We start from the raw sequence: 19,252 nt of genomic DNA, 5'->3' as shown, positions 1-19,252 counted from the left end.
ATTCCCTGATGCCACCTGTTAGTCAGTCAGATTATGCTTTCATTAGCATTTCAACAAATAGCAGCTATATTCAGAAATGGAGCGGACTGGGGCTCTTAAATGAAAAGTAAACGTAAGTTACTTAGCAGACACTTTTACCCAAAGCGATGTACAGATGTTGATAAAATTGTAAATAAAATAATATTCTCTGAGAACTCGTTTGGTTGGGGAAGCAATGACTGTCACATGAGGGAGAAAGACTGTGTAAGTGGTGAAGGGTGGGGGATTACACCACTCATAAAGTTTCACCCACATGATTTTCTAAAACACTTTGACAAGCACTTGTGAAAAACCACTTTCCAGACCAACGACGGAACTGGGAGTGGGCAAAGGTTTTTCCGTGTTCGTCTTTCTGCGTTTTGCCGAAATACAATATTTTATTAAAGGACCCTATCTTAAACTTCATTATTCTGATTCTACACAAATGTAGGAATCCAGCCTTAGTCCTTGTTCTTTTAATGCTGACGGGAATTTTCAGGCCGACACTCTTTTAGACAAAAGACCACAAGGCGAGTAGAAGATTTCTGGAGGTGTATTTCAAGGTGCTCCTGCAGGGAGTCAATTCCAACATCAAGTAGAGGCAGGCAAAAAGACTAAAGAGGCATCACAGGGTTACAGGTTAAATACCAGTCAGTCATGGGAGGTTACATGGGTCAGCATTGGTTTGTTACAGGTCAATGTGGGGAAGGGGGCATGTGAGTGGGAGGGGATCTTCCTATGGAGGAACACACACAGGCCCAAAATGGTGGACAATTGATGTGTATTCCTCCACCTGGGGCAGGGGGGGATGTCTGCTAGGGGCTTTAAACAAAGGTGTACCAAGACTATCAATACACATGGCACACACACACACACACACACACACACACACACACACACACACACACACACACACAGGAGAACATGCTTGCAATGCAATGTAAGTCTATAAATGAATGGTAATATCAATTTCCATCAATGCTATATTGCTACCTGTTATGTAGGCTGACCTAGGGTCCTTTATTTTGAATGCCTACAATCTGTTATGACGAATACCCCTCCTACTTTCTATTAACTTGTTTCTTCTTTGCCTGTTTTGACAATGTAACCTTTTCCTCTCTTAACTGCAACGACAAGCTGTTGGTACCGAGAAGTAGCTAACCACCAAGTGTCTGCTGGTGCAATCTTTTGCAGACAAGCACGTGTCTGTCTGCAAAAGATGTCAGTACATTCTAGGCTGGCAAAAACTGTGTTTAGTTCTGCTTTTGTCAGACTTCTGAAACATTTGTTGGCATTTGAGCTCTGGCCTTGGCGGAGATTCTTCACTCTGTGATATATGCCGATGACCGATGAAGGAGAGAATTCTGAGCCATGCTGCTGTACCATCTTCAGAAATTATGTCCACTAAATGAAAAATTCTGCTTCCCCTCTTCTACACCTATCAATCATTTTTCCTTAATCAGTACCAGTGATGACCCTGCTGTAAGGTTCTTCAATCCTGGCACTGCTTCAGGATATTGGGGAACTATTCATTATTTAACTGGATAAGTTAGTTTGATAGCCGTTATACTGTTGCCAATTCTTGCAAAGATGTTATTTTGTTATTTGTAGTTTCTTTTCTGGCATTTCAATGAACTTCTGCACAATCTGAGCAAATATTTATGATAGGTGAAAATTCACTCTAGTTATATCAGGACTCCAGAGCTGCATACAAGTATATTTATTAGACAACAACAATTGCAATCGGGCTCACTCACAGCACAAGGCTGAAAGTGAAGCAATATTAAACACATTGCACAAGGTTTATATAGACAGAAGTTTAGCGTTCGGCAGGGATAACCATGTGGTGGATCTCTGAGTGCAGAAATAGTTAGTTTGGGTTGATGACAGAATGAAACAATTTCAAAAGAAAAGAAAAGAAAGTAATGTATGCCCCTGAAACCATTAGGAGAAACATGGCCAGTTGTACGGGTGGTCACCTCTAATCTATGGAATGGGTTGTTGCCTGTAAGGTTGGGGAGAGGCCCAAATAGAGATAGTATGACAGGAGTTTGGGCAGGAGCGCTTGTGCATATTAAGAAGTACCCAGATAAAACTATAATATCAACTAAGGTGGATAAGTACCATAACTTCTATGGTTTATACATTGTTTTTTTTTTTTTTTTGTTATTTCTACAGCCGTGCGGATACTTCTCTGGTGCGGTCTATACATGGGAATGCATTTTTGTTCGCCTGGAAGTTAGTAACACGCACAGTAACTCTGCCTGGTAGAATGGGTCTCTCCCTCTTTCACATACAAATCCCATTAAAAACCAGATGGGATAGAACAAATTGTAACTGTATGGAGATCGAGCCTCCGCGAGAGGTGTGTAAAACGTGCAAAGACTCACACCAGTTAACTTAGCTATGAACTATACTATCTTTAGCTTAGGGAACCATCTTAACAGTTGGTAATTGCTAGCATATGAAAGATTCTGCTTTTCTCTGGCAAATTCGTTCGGAGGCCCACGCTTGGTTCAAGTTAGCTTGTTCAGAATAACAGACTTGTGGAAGACGGCTTAGCGAAAGAATGTGTTTATTCAGCCACTAGCCACGGTCACATCGACACAGCACGAGCATGCACGAGGCACGTCTGCTGCTAGGCTTCTGGATTTAAGGAGGTCTTATTTTAATACATTACAGAAAGTTCAAACATTTATAGTGTAGAATTATTAAGAAGGGGGGAGGGGATGGGTGTGTGTGGAGGTCAAAAGGGGATGTCTAGCTTGAACAGGCCTTTGGCCAGGTAGGGCAATATGGATGCTAATACCTTTGGCTTCAGCCATCTTGTCGTGGCTGTTGACAAAAGCCACGGTTCTCTGGCTCCAGGACACACAAAAGCTAGGAACCATGTCTAATGGCTCCTCAACATGGACAAAAGGCCAGGAGCCACCTTGATGGCTCTAGCTTGGTGCTATGCAAACTAACTTGTGAGGGTTGAATTGATATTTGTTCTTTTAGGTAAAGTTATAGTCTGATATGATATTCACCCAAATCTAACACATAATATATGAACACATGTTAATATGAAGCTGAACAGGCACCCAGAGGGTTTCTCTCTATCATAGCTTTTTAAATATCCTATCTATCTCTTACTTTGGGAACCATGTTGAACTCATGTTAATATATGAACTTGTCAGGCACTCTGAAGAGGCACTCTGAACAGGCACTCTGAAGATTTCTACCTTTTCTGATTATTCAATTCAATTCAATTTTATTTATATATCGCCAAAACAATAAAATTGTCTCAAGGTGCTTTACAGAGCCCAGTGCCTGCACCCCCTTAAAGCAAGCACAATGGCGACAGGGGCAAGGAAAATCTCCCTGTTAATCACGAAGGAGCCTTAAGCAGAAGGCGGTGATGGGTGCATGTGGGCCATGGGTTTCTACAGGTAGATCGGGTGGAGAGACTACAGCAGTGTCCCACAGCGAAGATAGTCTAGAATAGGAGAGGAAGAAAGAGAAAGAGGAAGTGGGTGAGTGTGGCTGTCCATATGCGTAGATGGGGAGTAGTGGTGGTGAGGAGCAATGCTTCCACATCCATCAGCATTTTGATCATGCTATAAGAGAGAGAAATATTTTGTTACTAGACATCAATTACAGATAAACAGATAAGGAGATAATTTTAGGTAGTCAATTAACAGTAGGTAGCCTAATATGGCCATTTTATCAGTATCAATATAGGCTTTAGCAACAGGATATAAAAGGAGAGGGGGAGAGAGAGGCTGCCTGGATAGGTGTATGGGAATGTTATTAGCATTTAGTTTTGTTTGTTTTGCATGCAGATTTTTGTTTGAATGGCAGGATACACAACAGTGCCTAACTGGCTGTACCCGGGATCCGTAAAGGCACACCTTCATGGTACAAAATATGCTGTCTGTAGCCCAGTTTTATTGATTTGGGGGATTTTGTATGTGTTTAGTTATGTTGTCTGGCTTGACAGCAAGATACCCCTAAGAGGGGTGAATATGCTTATTTTTTTAGGGAAACACCATGCCTCGAGAAAAAGCAGTTGTTAGATGTCTGTGTGTGATCAGCATCTTTGCCTTATCCTGACCACATGAAACACACTGACCATGAAACTAGAGGATCAAATGCCACTCTCCAGAATCCACTGCTGACTGTAAGTTATTATAAAAGACATTTACAAAGTCAGTATGCAACAACATGATACGGTAATGACGTAGGTAGTTTCATGTTACTTCTACATGCATTTAATATCAGCCATTTTGCAAGCTTGAGCATTAACAGGTAAATGGTGAAGAAGCATTACACAAAATGGTGGCCTTGAACCTTAAGCTGTGCCGCCATTAACTCAGATAACATCACATGTCAAAATTTGCTGAAGTAGGAAGAAATAGGAACCCAATATAATAATGGCAAGTTGCCAAGGGGACGTTGTCCCATAATGATAGGCCATGCTCAATGTGACATTAGAAAATGGGAGGTAAACTATTGGGAGAGTTAGGAATATAATAACTCTGATACTTCCTGTAAAATCAGACTCTCCATGGATAGCCTCCCTATTTGGATCTTCAATAAAAGCATTACTCAACGAATCTCTGAACTCAGAATCTTCTGAAAGAGACTTAATTTTATAATTAGTTGAATAGATTATCCACAACATATCTGGCTGTCAAGAACAGATAAGGAGAAAGGACCAAAATTCTCAGGAAAGGAGGTGTTCGGGGACCGGGAATTGTCAGAACGTCAATAAAACAGCCAAAACAAGGTATGAAAATGTTCTTCTTGCCAAAATTAAGATCGCCGTAATCGATCCTGCAAAATTCTCCCAAAGAGGAACTATTGAAAGTCCTTCTAAAAAGAAAATGTTGTGTAATACTGAAGCTAAAACTGGGAAAAGTAGTGGTCTGAGGAGAAAACGTATACAACATATTATAGGGTGAGATAATTGGAAGCCTTCAGGGAGTACACAAACAATTGGTGGACATCTGCCAGGGAGTACCTGGGGTTAAGGAAGTCAATCACTAGATACGGCACTATTATCATATTCAACGTATTTATAGATCTGGAATTGTACTGAAAACTGAGTTATGGTTGTGTATGTGGCCAAATTCATTACTGTTTCAAATCTTGCGAGGTGACAGAGTCGAAACAAATTTGATTTAGGTCGGAGTGAAATGAGCTGAGATGGGAGAGACTCTGCATACAACAACTGTTGCCCGGGTTCTTCACCAATCAAAGCTTTATAAGAGCAGCTGTTGAAAAAAACTCAAATCAAATATCGACTAGAGTTCGCCAAAAGGCATGTAGGAGACTCCATGGTCAAGTGGAAGAAGGTTCTGTGGTCAAATGAGACCAAAGTGGAGCTTTTTTTCAAAAGTGGCTCTCTTCCATAAAGCTTTGATTGGTGAAGAACCCGGGCAACAGTTGTTGTATGCAGAGTCTCTCCCATCTCAACTGCTGAAGCTTGTAACTCCTTCAAAATAGTCATAGGTGTCTTGGTGGCCTCTCTCACTAGTCTCCTTCTTGCATGGTCACTCAGTTTGTGAGGACGGCCTGCTCTAGGCAGATTTACACATGTGCCATATTCCTTACATTTCTTGATGATGGATTTAACAGAATTCCACGGTATGTTTAGTGCCTTGAACATTTTTTGTATCCTTCCCCTGACCTATACTTTTCAATAACCTTTTCTCTGAGTTGCTTTGAATGTTCTTTGGTCTTCATGGTGTAACGGTAGCCAGGAATACTGATTACTGAATACTGACCAGTGAATGGACCTTCCAGACACAGGTGTTGTTATACTACAATACCACATTCATTGCACACTCATCCTCATTTCACTAATTGTGAGACTACGAGCACCAATTGGCTGGACCTCTGTTGAATTAGGTCAGTCACTTTAAAGGGGGTGAATAGTTATGCAATCACTTATTTTACATTACATACTTTTATTTAATTGACATTACTGTGTAGAAATCTGTTTTCACTTTGACATTAAAGAGGGCTTTTAAAAAAAAAAAAAAGCCAACTTATATTGACCATGATTGATTTATAAAAGCAATAAAAGGGTAAAACATCCAAGGGGGTGAATACTTATGCAAGGCACTGTATGTGGCCAAATTCATTACTGTTTCAAATCTTGCTAGGTGACAGAGTTGAAACCAATTGGATTTAGGTCTGAGTGAAATTAGTTGAGTTTCAAATTAGTTCTATTCTCATGTTGAAACCAGCAGGGTGTGAAAAACAGGAACTGGTAAACGTGTGTGTGTGAGTGTGACAGGAAGCCTCAGCTGTGGGTGCAAGAACCCATTAAATGCTGCCTGTTAATATAAGAAAATAAAGGGTTTTATCTTCCCGCCTGTCACGATACGGGACCTTTAGACCTCTAGAGGCCGTCAAGGACTCCATGCCTGTTGTGTGTGTACATGTGCTTCTATTTACTTCCTGTCTCTGTTTTCCCTCCATTGTTTTCACCTGCTTGTTGATTGGTCACATGACCACATTCCTCATCGGAGAAATGTTGTTTTATTTAGCCTGTCTTGTGACTATGTGGCTTATCATACCCTCCATGATGTGATTGGAAGAGCTTTTCATTGATCTGGTTTCGCTACCGATGCGTCTCGTCATTTCTCACAGGTTATCCCAGAGCAACTTCTCATTCATTTGATGAACCTGGATATGGAGGTTTTAAAATCATAGGTTGCTTAACCCTCCTATTATGTTTGGGGTCAATTTGACCCCATTCAATCTTTAACATCTCTAAATAAATTATTGACATCATTTTTTTTGCTTTATATTTAATGACTTTTCCTAATTTAATGGGGACAACTGGGTAAACACAAAATTAACATGATGATATGTTTTCAATGTCCTGTACACATGTTGTACGCATAAGTGTTGTTTGGGGTCAATTTGACCCCAGGCTGTTTTAATTGTATAAAATATATAAGAAATATCAATTTTTTTCATCACATTGTTACTATTCCTGATAACAGAATTCCAAATGTTATAGATAATAACAATATGTTCTTAGAAATAATATGAAGCCATAAAACACCAGAAGGATATCTCTTTCCAATTGTAGGTCAATCAGTGAGATTTTATGGTGATCTGCATATTTCTCCATAGTCACGTAACATGTATTGTTTTATTTAAAGTGCTATTTAGGTAGTCAACAAACAAATCTTAAGTACCTGACACATAAACTTGGGGAAATTTTTTTTTATTATAATAATGTTTTGGAGGTTTAAATTGCTGGGGTCAAATTGATCTCAAGCATAAAAGATGTTAGTAAATTTGAAGGTAATAGGAGGGTTAAGAAAAAACCTGAAAGGAAGTCTTTTTACACTAACACAATTTTGACTTCCCCTGTCCTCATGTTACTCACACAGCTGATATTTTATTGCTGGTACATATTGATAGTCTACTTCAAGTCCCACAGTGCATTTTAGAGGCATGGGGCAAATGAATAGTTTAATTTATTGAGTTAACAATTCCCTATGATGGCAATGCCACCTGAGAACTACTGGTTGGGAAAACTATCACTGACATTTAGAATGATGGAGAAAGACTGGAGATGGTGAAAGGTGGGGGATTACACCACTCCTAAGGCTACACCCACATGCTTTTCTAAAACACCCATCAACACCTTGATAAAAGCACTATTGAATATTCAACAGACAGCAGTTAGAATCCCCACCCAAATTTGAGCTCCACATTGGATTTGTTTTCAAAATCTGAAACTCAGACACAGATACTTCATTCACAGGTGTGTCCAGACATAACTTCTGTACTGAAGACAACTTTCCCTGACTACTATCAGCATTAGCTTGGACAAAAGCTGAGGACTTTGACCGCGTAAGTTTAACCACACTTTCATTATTTTGCCAATCAACTGTGCAGCAATTCAAAAATGAAGTTGGTAGCTGGATTTTAAAGGTTAGAAAAGTTTACAAAGTTTACAAAACAAATCAAAAAGAAGCTATGTGTGATACTGTTATTCTACATACCACCTCATTTGATGTCCTACAGTAGGAGCATACTATCTTCTGAAACCAACCATGGACATGGAATCATTCATCTTTTACAAACATTTTCAGTATTACTTAAGTAACAATAAGTCATCAATTTTAAAATGAGATGGATAATGTAAGGAATTTGTAATCTTGTAATAGTCACCATTGCTTTGCCTCCATCAGACATCTTTGGTCCAGCCCAAAGCCGCTCTTTAAAGTTGCATGTCTGTCATACCTTTTGTCCTGGGCAGAGCACATTGTCACGCAAAGGCCTTAACCTGTCTTAATATCAAGATCAAAATTCCTTTCCATAATATATGAAAAAATATGAGACAAAAATAATTTCACTTCAAACCATTTCCTTGTTTTTAAAGTACATGTAATCCAGAATACAGCAATTATGCAAAACACAAGCCTATCTTCTCTTAAATTAACTCTTTAGTGATCTGCATTCACTAGAATGATGGCCGCCCTTCCAAATTGAATCTTTACCCAAATAAAAGGAACAGTGGGGAGAAGAGAATAGAAAATGATACACAACAGACATTGATGGGTGAAAATTCACCCCTAGTTACTTCAGGACTCCGGAGCTGCATATAAGTATATTTATTAGACAAACAACAATTGCAATCGGGCTCACTACCAGCACAAGGCTGAAAGTGAAGCAATGATAAACACATCGCACAAGGTTTATATAGACAGAAGTTGAGCGTTCAGCAGGGATAACCACGTGGTGGATTTCTCACGTCCGAGGCAAGGATGGAAGCTTTGCAAGGTCGGAAGAAGCACAGTTTGACCCTTCTAATCACTTCTGGTCTAAACATGCTCTTGTACATATGCAGACTAAGTGGCACCTAATATTCTAAGTTACACACACGCAGAAAAGCCATGTTCCTGCTTTCATAAGCACATGATTCATACAAGGAATATATTAATACAAGGCACTTGATTCATATATTCTTAAGTCATTAACAGTGTTTGGAAATTATCTCCATCAGACATAACTGCAAAAGCCCCCATAAACATAAAATACAATGTGTATTATAATTTAATTTGTCAGGTTTTAATGGCACACACGACACACGTGAATATATGTAGGCGACACAGGACACACACACACACGCAGGCCTGAGGTCGCGGTGAATTTATTCTCTGCCTTTTTCCCATCCTGGAACGTCCCTCCTCCAGGTCCCCCCAGGAGCAGTGGGCAGCTTGTAAGCGCCCGGGGACCAAGTGAAGTGAGCTGTCCATCTTTGGTCAGGGATGGACACGTGTTCTGTTCTTCTTGCATGTTTTTCTGCTGGGGTTCTTAGTGGAGGAAACCCCTTGTGAACACGGGGAGAACATGCAAACTCCACACAGGCCCGGGAGATAGCCCACCTGAGCACTGAAGGTCTGGGGAGGACCGGCCCCCCAGAGCCAACAGCGCCCCATGCGGGAATCAAACCCATGACCTTGCTGTGAGGCGGCAGTGCAAGCAACTGAGCCACCGTGCCACAATCACTGCTAATGCACAGAAGTTCTCTCCGTTAAGTGAAACTTCAGGAATTTATCACAAAGGACAAATAGTTTAGAGATAGAGAAATAAGATGCCATTTCTGAAATCATGCTCTTGACTGTAGATAAGGCAACAATCTATGAGACATGTAGGTGCTCATGACTCCAATGAATATGTCATTCAGTAGCAGATATGCTGATATGCAGATATGCTGAGACTTCAACTTTCATCATTGTCTTTGGTATAGGATGAACTTTATACCTTAGCAATCTCATAAAGCACCAATATTAATTTCATATTTGCGAGGTTGGTCAGTCGGAGTGCAGAATACCTTTAGAACACCAAACAGCACAACACAACAACCCAGAGCACAAACCCAGCAGTGCCCAGCCAGAAGTCTGTTTCCATCTGCTGCTGACAGTGGAGCTTTTAAGTGCTTCATTCCCTGATTCCCCCTGTTAGTCAGTCAGATTATGCCTTCATTAGCATGTCAAAGGTGTGTCCAGACATAACTGTACTGAAGACAACTTTCCCTGACTACTATCAGCATTAGTTTTGACAAAACCTGAGGACTTTGACCGCGTAAGTTTAACCACGCTTTCATACCACACTTTCATTCTTTTGCGAACCATCTTAAAATTCTATATAGTTATTAACTGAATTAACCTAAAATACTATAAACACCGATCACGCTAGTGTGTGTAAATAGTCATTTCATTTGGTAACTGGATTTTCAAGCTTAAAAAAGTTTCCAAAACAACAAAGTAAGTTAAAACAACACAAACACCGTTCATGTTATATTATAGCATGCGCATGTAGTTTAGCTACATAGCCTAGATGTATCTACAATAGTGATTCAAAACTAACTTACTTAAAAATCATTTAAAGCTGCTTCAATTAAGCATGAGACCCAAGTTCAGTTTTTGTGCTGTAATCATGATAACGTTGGTTGTTGATTCATTGCATGCACATTTCAGATTTTGTCAGCAACCAAGATTTGACTGTTGGAAAAACACAGTAATCATGTGAGATAGATTCTTTGCAAAAAAAATGATGTAATATAAGACGTTACCTTTTCCTTTTAGATGATGGCTGATCAACAGGACTATCTCCGTGCTTTACTAAAGGATTTTGGTGAACCGACCTGGGAGTGGGCCATTGCCAAAGCCAGAGAGATGGTGGATAGGTTAGATAATATCACCCTCAACATTGCTGTGACAGGGGAGACTGGGGCAGGAAAGTCCTCCTTCGTTAACGCCATCAGGGGTCTTCAAGAACCTGCGGAAGGAGCTGCACCCACTGGAACCACAGAAACCACCATGGAGCCCACCATGTACCCCCACCCAACCCTGCCCAATGTGAACTTCTGGGACTTGCCAGGCATAGGGACCTCACATTTCAAAGCAAAAACCTACTTGAAAGATGTCAAATGCCAAAACTATGATTTCTTTATAATAGTAAGTGCATCAAGATTCAAGGAAAATGACATGATGCTGGCAAATGAAATCAAGAAAAAGAAGAAGAATTTCTACTTTGTTCGCACAAAGACTGATATTGATGTAACAAATGAAGAGAGAAAGGGAGTAACAGAGGAGGCAACACTTCAGAAAATACGGAACAACTGTCTGGAAAATCTCAGAACATTGGGATCCCCTTCTGTCTTCCTCATTACAACAGAAAACCTTGCAAGGTTTGACTTCCAGGAACTGGTAAATAATCTGGAGAGAGACCTTCCAGATAACAAGAGAGATGCTATGGTTATGAGTTTGCCTATTCATTCCAAGGAGTCTCTTGACAAGAAATACAATATAGTCAAGAAAGCTGTATGGGCTGTGGCCTTCGCATCAGGTGGCATAGCGGCAGCCCCAGTACCAGGTCTGTCACTATTATGTGATGTTGCCATGATAGTGCTTTTCTTAATCAAATGCTACTATTCATTTGGTCTGGATGATGGATCCCTTGAAAAGTTATCAAAGAGAGTAAACAAGCCAATACTGGAAGAGGTTAAAAAATCATCACTTGTCAGGGCAATTGCTGACAAGTCATTACTTGCAACAAAAATTGCATTAAGACTTGGGGTAGCAGGTGTTGTTAAGTCACTGTGCAGCCTTGTGCCTGTTGTCGGCCACATAGCAGCAGCTGGAGTATCGTTTGTTACCACACGATCTGTGCTCCTAGAAGGGTTGAATGAACTGTATAGTGTAGCTGAAAAGGTGATTGAAATGACTAAAGTAGAGTAAAGCAAACATGTGACCCAGGCTGAATGGTGTGGAATGGTTTCCATGTTTAAGATTTCTTCCATGATATGTCAATGAATAGCTATGTAACTAAGTTTGACAACAATATTGGGAATTCATTTAAGTTGCTCTTGTAAGGGCAAATGTTACACCCAGGACGCTGCGCTCGTCTATTGAGCGTCGTTTGGCACTGCCGTCTGAGCAAGCACGGCAATCCAGACTATTCTCATTTGTAGTTCCACGTTGGTGGAACGAACTGCCTAGTACTACCAGAGCAGGGGCGTCCCTCTCTACCTTCAAGAAGCTTTTGAAGACCCAACTCTTCAGAGAGCACCTCCCTTCCAAAACTGGCACCTTGACTAGTGCTTAACTTGCACTTCAGCAGTTACATTCCTGCACTTATTTTTCTTTCTATGTCGTTTTTCTATTTTCTTATGTAAAGTAGTATTTATTGTTACACCAGGTTTTTATTGCTCTCAGCTTAACTGTTCTCTCCCTTGTACGTTGCTTTGGACAAAAGCATCTGCTAAATGACTAAATGTAAATGTAAATGTAAATGTAAGTTTTCTTTGTAAACAAGATATAGAAGTGTACCAGGCTGGATAATCAAATGCATTGTATATGTAACAGATTTGCACATTGTAAATTTATCTCAAATCAAGGACAAATTAATTTACTTTTTTCTTGAGTTGTATTTTTAGCATAGCCTTTGTGTGTTCACTGGATATCCTTTTGATTTTGATGTTGTTTTGGATTACTGCAGATTACGGAATAAAAGTGTATTTGAAAAAGTACTGGATTGCTGTGTTTTTATATTGTAGTTGACTGAAACAGGTTTTGTGCACATTGCTGGTATTCTGGTGTAACAGAGTTGAAATGAACCTAACTTTAGATTAAGTGAATTCAAACCAAATTTGTATTTCACATACCTTTGTGATCCAATGTTTTTTTGATGTTCTATGTGAAACCTGGAAATGTCCTAAATACTATACTGCATTCACTAAGGTTCAACATGAGGCTGCGTGACTGCTTGTTTATTTTCTTTCACTTTAACGCATTTTGGGCGTTTGCGCTACCCGTACCTTAGAGCTAGTCTATCCCTGTTGGAGGTAAGCAGGCTTTGGGAGCGCTCTGTGAATAATTTGATATTTTAATAAATGAACATGTTTTACTTACTAACTATTGATTGTATATAAATGTATATAAGTTGCACTAATGGATGCTCTAGCAAACTAACGATAGGAGGTGATTTGTAAAGGTTGTAACCAGGGGCGTCGTTAGCCCTATTTTAGGGGGGCTGAAGCCCCCCTAAAATGTTCTTCAGCCCCCCCAAATCATTTGGCATTATTGGCTTAAAAAATAAAAAATAAAAATAAAATTAAACTATTGTTTCTGACACGGACAAGTTATTTATAACTCTAACATGCTACAAATGTGCGTGCGTTCTGGTTTGTATGTTTACTCCCCCTTCAACTCATAATCCAATAGCCTTTCATCATACTTTACGATATAAACCCCAGTCACTAGTATCGTCTCTCGTCAACGACAGCCAGTATTTTAGACAAGGAGTTCAAAGTAAATGATGCACGGAGTGAAATTGTAAGTACACGAAGTTACAGAATGTGGCTATCTGTAGTTGTTAACGAGTGTTACCTGCTTTAGGTTTACTTGATATGAGGCAAATGAAAGCGAATATTGTAGTGGGCTATGTTAAAACTAAGCTAGCGTGCTACTTTGTTAGAAACTGTCACCAGTTAGCAAGAGTGTGAACGAGCGAATTCGAAATACAAGAAATAACTATCGACATCTCTCTATTCTTTGCATTGATATATCTCTCTAGTATTTCAAAACAATATTATCAGTCCCTATATAATGTTGTTATTTATAATCAGTTAATGCTAGTGAAAACTAAATGTCATAGTGTCCCTCATAACGCTATTGTACCGGTATATCATCCAATTCATTGACCAGATGGATATAAGAACATTCTTTAGGTGGCAGCTCCGCCCAGTCAGATGAGAGAGAGAAGCAGGAGATTGACAGGACTGAAGGAGCCGGTGTGATGGAGGTTAGTGATCTACAGGTCTAGAAGGAAATGAGTGGAGTTTTTTTTATTTTCTTCTACTGTGGTAGAAATGTATAGGCATTTGTTGTCAGGCCTAGGCTACTCCAAGGGTTAGCCTAAACTAGATTATTACATGATATTTTTGTGCCAAGTCATAAAATTGGCTTCTGGATTTCGATCAGTTAATGTTTCAATGTTTGAACTTATCTTAAAGGGTCATGCAGAAGGAGAGGCTGAGGCAGAAAGTCAGAGAGAGGAAGAGACAGACCAAGCAGCTGCAGCAACTAATGATTTAGGTGAAAAAGACACAGGGCCCAGACAGGTTAAGCTGAACAGCTACCCACAGGACAGCTTTGGTGCTCAGAACAGGTAATTTCACCACAGCTGGTATATTTGTGTTGTCAAATTTCACTATGACCCTGTCATTCTGTCTCTTGTGTTATCATATACTGAATGCAAGCAAAACTACAGAGCAAAATCACACTCTTTCTGATTAAACCAATCTATGAACTGTCTGAAACAATGGATATCCGCGGCCCCAAATGGGCCTTAAAAAAAAATAATTGCCGCGCGCAAACATGCCACTCCCCTTGGGGCTAAGCCCCCCCTTTCTTTGAATCCTAGAAACGCCCCTGGTTGTAACCAACATAAAGTATATTTAGGCGGCAACCACGCTGCGCTATGCGTTAGGGTGAGCATTGTCCTGAGTTTGGTTTTGTGCTTTTTCAGACGTAGGTATGCAGTCGAGTTTGCAGTAAAGATTTTATGGATTAATTGTTTCTATTGTGAATGCAGGTATGTGGTTTGTACAAAATGTAAATGTTTAAGAAAGTGTATATATATATTGCAAGTGTTCAAACTATACGATCATTCAGTGTGCTATGCCAGTGCCGTCTGTCTTTTTGTTTGGTTTATTTAGTCCGTTGGTTTGCACAAAGACTAACGAGCTGTGCATTTTGATTTCCATATAATTTAGAATGCTTTGCAACGCACGAGGTTAGCCAGTAAGGCAGTCTTTGCTAGCCGGTACCTGAGAGCTAGTCTATCCCTGTTGGAGACGTACGTATGCAGTCGAGTTTGCAGTAAAGATTTTATGGATTCATTGTTTCTATTGTGAATGCAGGCAATAAAAGCTACTGTGAAGAACCCCTTGTCCGATTCTCTGTCACTGATACACACGAGAGTGAGGGTCGTTACACTAGCACCATCTACAGTGTAGTTCATGCCAATGTGGTTAGTGCCCCTAGAGGTGTTGGATAAACTGGAAAGTGTAGCCAAAAGCCTGCTGCAAATGGCATTACTAAGAATAAGGCAGTCAGTTCATGTGATTCAGATCTAATATTAAAAAATGCTTTGTTAGGTCTAGATTTAAATCTTCATACCATATTTAGATTTAGATTACATGTAGGTTTTTAGATATCTTCCATTGTGTGTGAATGCTCTGATGTGTCCACACCTCCAAAACTGGAAATGAACAGAAACCTTCTCTGTGTTGTAAACATGATACAGTGTGTGCTGCTTGATGGGGATAATTATCAGAAATTGTTTTATATGCAACTGATGGAGATAACTCTTGGCCCTTCAACTGTACCATCTTCAGCAATTCTGTCCACTAAATGACAAAATCAAGCTTTGTAAAGGGCCATTTAAGAAATGTAGGCCTATGTAGTCAAAGCATAGCCTACTCGTGTTCTATTTGTTTAAAGGAAAAGATACAGTCTTTGATTATAATCCAACCTTTTGCCAGAATCTGCACCTTCAAGTAATAGCAGTCAGTGTTTATCCAGAAAGTTCTAGTAGTCCAATCTGTTTATAGATCCCTGTCTCATTTGATACATTGTGATGTTTTGTTTTCTTTGGTGATGTCCAATTTCTCCTCAGCTTCCCCTCTTCTACACCTATCAATCATTCTTCCTTAATCAGTGCCAGTGATGACCCTGCTGTAAGGTTCTTCAATCCTGGCACTGCTTCAGGATATTGGGGAACTATGAACTATTCCACTGGGTGAGTTAGTGGGATAGCTAAAAAGACCTCACTCTATACTGGTGTCAGTTCTTTTGCAGAGCTGTTTTTTGTTATTCTACCCATTTGTCGTTTCTTTTAAATATCCAAATAATCAGAAATCACATCAGGTCCGCTGCCATGTGCACTTCTTGCCATGCTGTGACTCTAATGTAGCCCATGTATTGCTGTGTTGCTTGAAGATTTCTTCACATCACATCACATCAGAGTTCTTAGAAAAAAGTTCTTTCCAGAGCCTCACATAGTAATAAATTAAGTATGACTCTTGTACAAATGTATTTCTTCAATAGCCTCAAATGAGTTTAATCTATGTGCTATACTGTTACTCTACATACCGCCTCCTTTAATGTCAGTAGGAGCATACTATCTTCTGAAACCAACCATAGACATAACATCATTAATCTTTTAAAAACCTTTCCACTATTACTTAAGTGTAAAATACCCAGTAGTTTTCAGCAATTTAAAAATAAGATGGATAATATAAGGCATTTTAAATCTTTAATGTACAAATGCACATTTTGGTACTGGAGTTACTTGTCCAGATTAGACCATATAGTCCAGTAGGAGGTGACATCCATGTTTAAATTTTTTCCATTTCCTCTATTGAGGCAATGGTTCAACAATCCAAACTTGTTGTTCAAAAAAAGGTCAGTGCTCTTATTATAAGATACACATGAAGTTCAGCTACAGAGCCTAGATGTATTTACAATAGTGCTTAAAAACTCACTTACTAAAAGCCATCTAAAGCTGAGGCATGAGACACGTTCAGTTTTTGATAGATTATGTGAAATAGCTTCTTTGCAAAAACAGAACATGATGAAATATAAGGCGTTACCTTCTCCTTTTAGATCATGGCTGAGCAACAGGATGAAGAACAAAAAGATCAAGTCACTCTCAACATTGCTGTGGCAGGGGAGAGTGGGGTAGGAAAGTCCTCCTTTGTTAACGCCATCAGAGGTCTTCAAGATACTGATGAAGGAGCTGCACCCACTGGAGTAACAGAAACCACCATGGAGCCCACCATGTACCCCCACCCAAACATGCCCAATGTGAACTTATGGGACCTACCAGGCATAGGGACCACAAATTTCAGAGCAAAAACCTACATGAAAGATGTCAAATACCAAAACTATGACTTCTTTATCATAGTAAGTGCAGGAAGATTCAAAGAGAATGACATCACGCTGGCAAAAGAAATCAAGAAAAATAAGAAGAATTTCTACTTTGTTCGCACAAAGACTGACCTTGATGTAACACAAGAAGAGAAAAAGGGAGTAACAGAGGAGCAAACACTTCGGAAAATACGGAACCGGTGTGTGGAAAATTTGAAAACATTGGGATCCCCTCCTGTCTTCCTCATTACATCAGAAAACCCGAAAAGGTTTGACTTCTTGGAACTGGTAGAGAATCTGGAGAGAGACCTTCCAGATCACAAGAGAGATGCTCTGGGTATGCAGGACACCAGTTTTGTGTCCATGGTGGCTCATATTTTAAGAGCATTGTGGTCAAGAATCAGTGCTCTTAGTGAAAAGTGATTGGAATAGCAGGACTAAAGTAAAGAAATCAACTCATGTTAATCAAGACTTAGTGGTTTGGAAAGGTTACTGTTTTTCTTTTTCTCTTTTTAGGGTTATTGGGTTCTCTTTAGGGTTCTTGACATGTAAGTGTAGTGCTTCTAACTGGGAATTAACTTTAATTGCCATTGCATTGTAATCAAGGTGTAGGTGGGTGACAGTAGCACTGGGTGGGGCTTACTTCTGTGTTGTGTGCATCATGAACTGCAACCTTTGCTGAGTGTGACACATCTTTATGTCATGCACATTTTCTTTGATTTTCAATAGACAACTCAAACAATTCAGTGGTTGTTGATAATGCACTGTGCTGTATTTTGTTTTATCTGACTCATCTGTATCAAATTGGGTCACACTTTATTTGGATGGTCCCCTACAGACTATATACAGATGCTCAGATTGTAAACAAACTATCTGTTGAAGCTATAATTTAAGGTTAAGGTTAGGTTAAAAGAAAAGGGGATGTCCCATATCAGGGTAGAGTCCATCAATGGAACGTCCTGGGCATGGACACAGATGCCATCTGGTGGCCTCTCCTGGTACCACTCTACTTATAGTATTATCTTTGTAAATGTTTGTAATCTGTAGAATGTTCTACAGAAAGAAATAAAAAACAAAAGATGAGTAAAATGTGTTTGTAATAAGGATGTGGAATGTATTAAGCAGGATATTCTTAATTCTGGATACTATCCTGTTATTGGAAAGAAAAAGGAATGAATAATAAAAAAAATGAAATGAGAAACCTGGTTAGGGTTAGAAGATGGAAAGGAGAGGGGAATAATAAGGTAAAATAGGGGGGATGGAAATATAAACAAACAAATGAAAATATTCTTTTTTTTTTCAGAATAATAAGGTCAGGTTTGACAGTTAGATTAAGGACAGGGGTTCGGGGTGGAGATATAAACAAACATATTAAAAGGGGGGACTTGGTTAGGGTTAGCAGAGGGGGGATAGTAAGGGGATCTTTAAGTGTATAATCCTAACATGAAGGGAGAGGGTTAAATTAAGGTATGAATTTTAAAGGTTAAAGGGGGAGGGATGCAGGGAAGTGAAACTAATCCCTGGGATGTGACAGGGTGATGAAAACAAATTATATGTATTTTAAAAGGAGATCTTTAAGTTTATAAGCCATAAGAAAACATAAAGATTAGGTTACGGTATGAGTTTTAAAGGGAAAAAAGCATTATATGTATGTGAAAAGAAGGTGAGGAAAATGTTTAACTAAATCCGACTCTCATCTAGGAAGGAAGATATATGGTTACATATAGTTTTCATTTAGTGTTATTTAATGTACCAGTCTGTGTGTATCGTACATAGAACATAGAGACAAAGGGAAAAATGGAGAGAATGTCCAATCAACTGCAGGTAAGTTAAAGGTATGTCTTTCAGGATATTCAGGAGAAGAATCTGAGCAGAACATTTCTGAGAGTGTACACGCCCTGAGTAGAGTAGTTTAGTATCACCAAGAGGAAGAAGATTCTTCACTCTCTAAAGGTAAGTCAAATTAACAAAACCTAAAACAAGAAATTAAGAAAGCTGTGTCCTGTGCTGTACCACACATGGGTCACTCAGTGTACCAATATTGGTCACTTAATTGTGTTTCCTGTTTCCTGACCTTAGGTTTTGAACATTGAAACCTGTGAAAAAGTGCTAAGAAAAGGAGAAGATCCAGGTACTCTCACTACTCTAAGAACTTCTCTTCAAATCCTTAAGTGCATAGTGTGAAGATACTGTATAACAAATAATTTTGTTAAATAGTTAAAATCATCAAAGTAATTACAAATCATCAAATCAAATTAAGAGTCTGTGAAAAACACCGC

General features: G+C 39.3%; 3 protein-coding genes across 3 annotated transcripts in view; 2 read left to right on the top strand and 1 right to left on the bottom strand.

Annotated features, from left to right (window-relative positions):
* Nucleotides 1-8,297, bottom strand: part of LOC116218816 (rho GTPase-activating protein 44-like) — a 22,360-nt gene extending 14,063 nt beyond the window's left edge. The window contains exon 1 of the mRNA XM_042703375.1: nucleotides 8,275-8,297. Coding sequence (XP_042559309.1) covers nucleotides 8,275-8,297 — 23 coding nt within the window. The remainder of the gene's footprint in view (nucleotides 1-8,274) is intronic.
* A 2,328-nt stretch (nucleotides 8,298-10,625) lies between these two features.
* On the top strand, nucleotides 10,626-11,715 carry LOC105900448 (interferon-inducible GTPase 5-like). Its single transcript, XM_042703374.1, has 2 exons — nucleotides 10,626-11,540; nucleotides 11,671-11,715. Exons 1-2 carry the CDS (start codon nucleotides 10,626-10,628, stop codon nucleotides 11,713-11,715), a joined length of 960 nt encoding a protein of 319 aa, XP_042559308.1.
* A 4,902-nt stretch (nucleotides 11,716-16,617) lies between these two features.
* Nucleotides 16,618-18,062, top strand: LOC105909364 (T-cell-specific guanine nucleotide triphosphate-binding protein 2-like). Its single transcript, XM_031561075.1, has one exon. It carries the CDS (start codon nucleotides 16,713-16,715, stop codon nucleotides 17,394-17,396), a length of 684 nt encoding a protein of 227 aa, XP_031416935.1. The 5' UTR covers nucleotides 16,618-16,712; the 3' UTR covers nucleotides 17,397-18,062.
* Nucleotides 18,063-19,252: the final 1,190 nt, after the last annotated feature.

This window comes from Clupea harengus, chromosome 23 (assembly GCF_900700415.2).
Source record: "Clupea harengus chromosome 23, Ch_v2.0.2, whole genome shotgun sequence".
NCBI classification, from domain to species: Eukaryota; Metazoa; Chordata; class Actinopteri; order Clupeiformes; family Clupeidae; genus Clupea; species Clupea harengus.
Note: the sequence above shows the minus strand (reverse complement) of the source record. Positions and strands in the feature narration are given on the sequence as shown.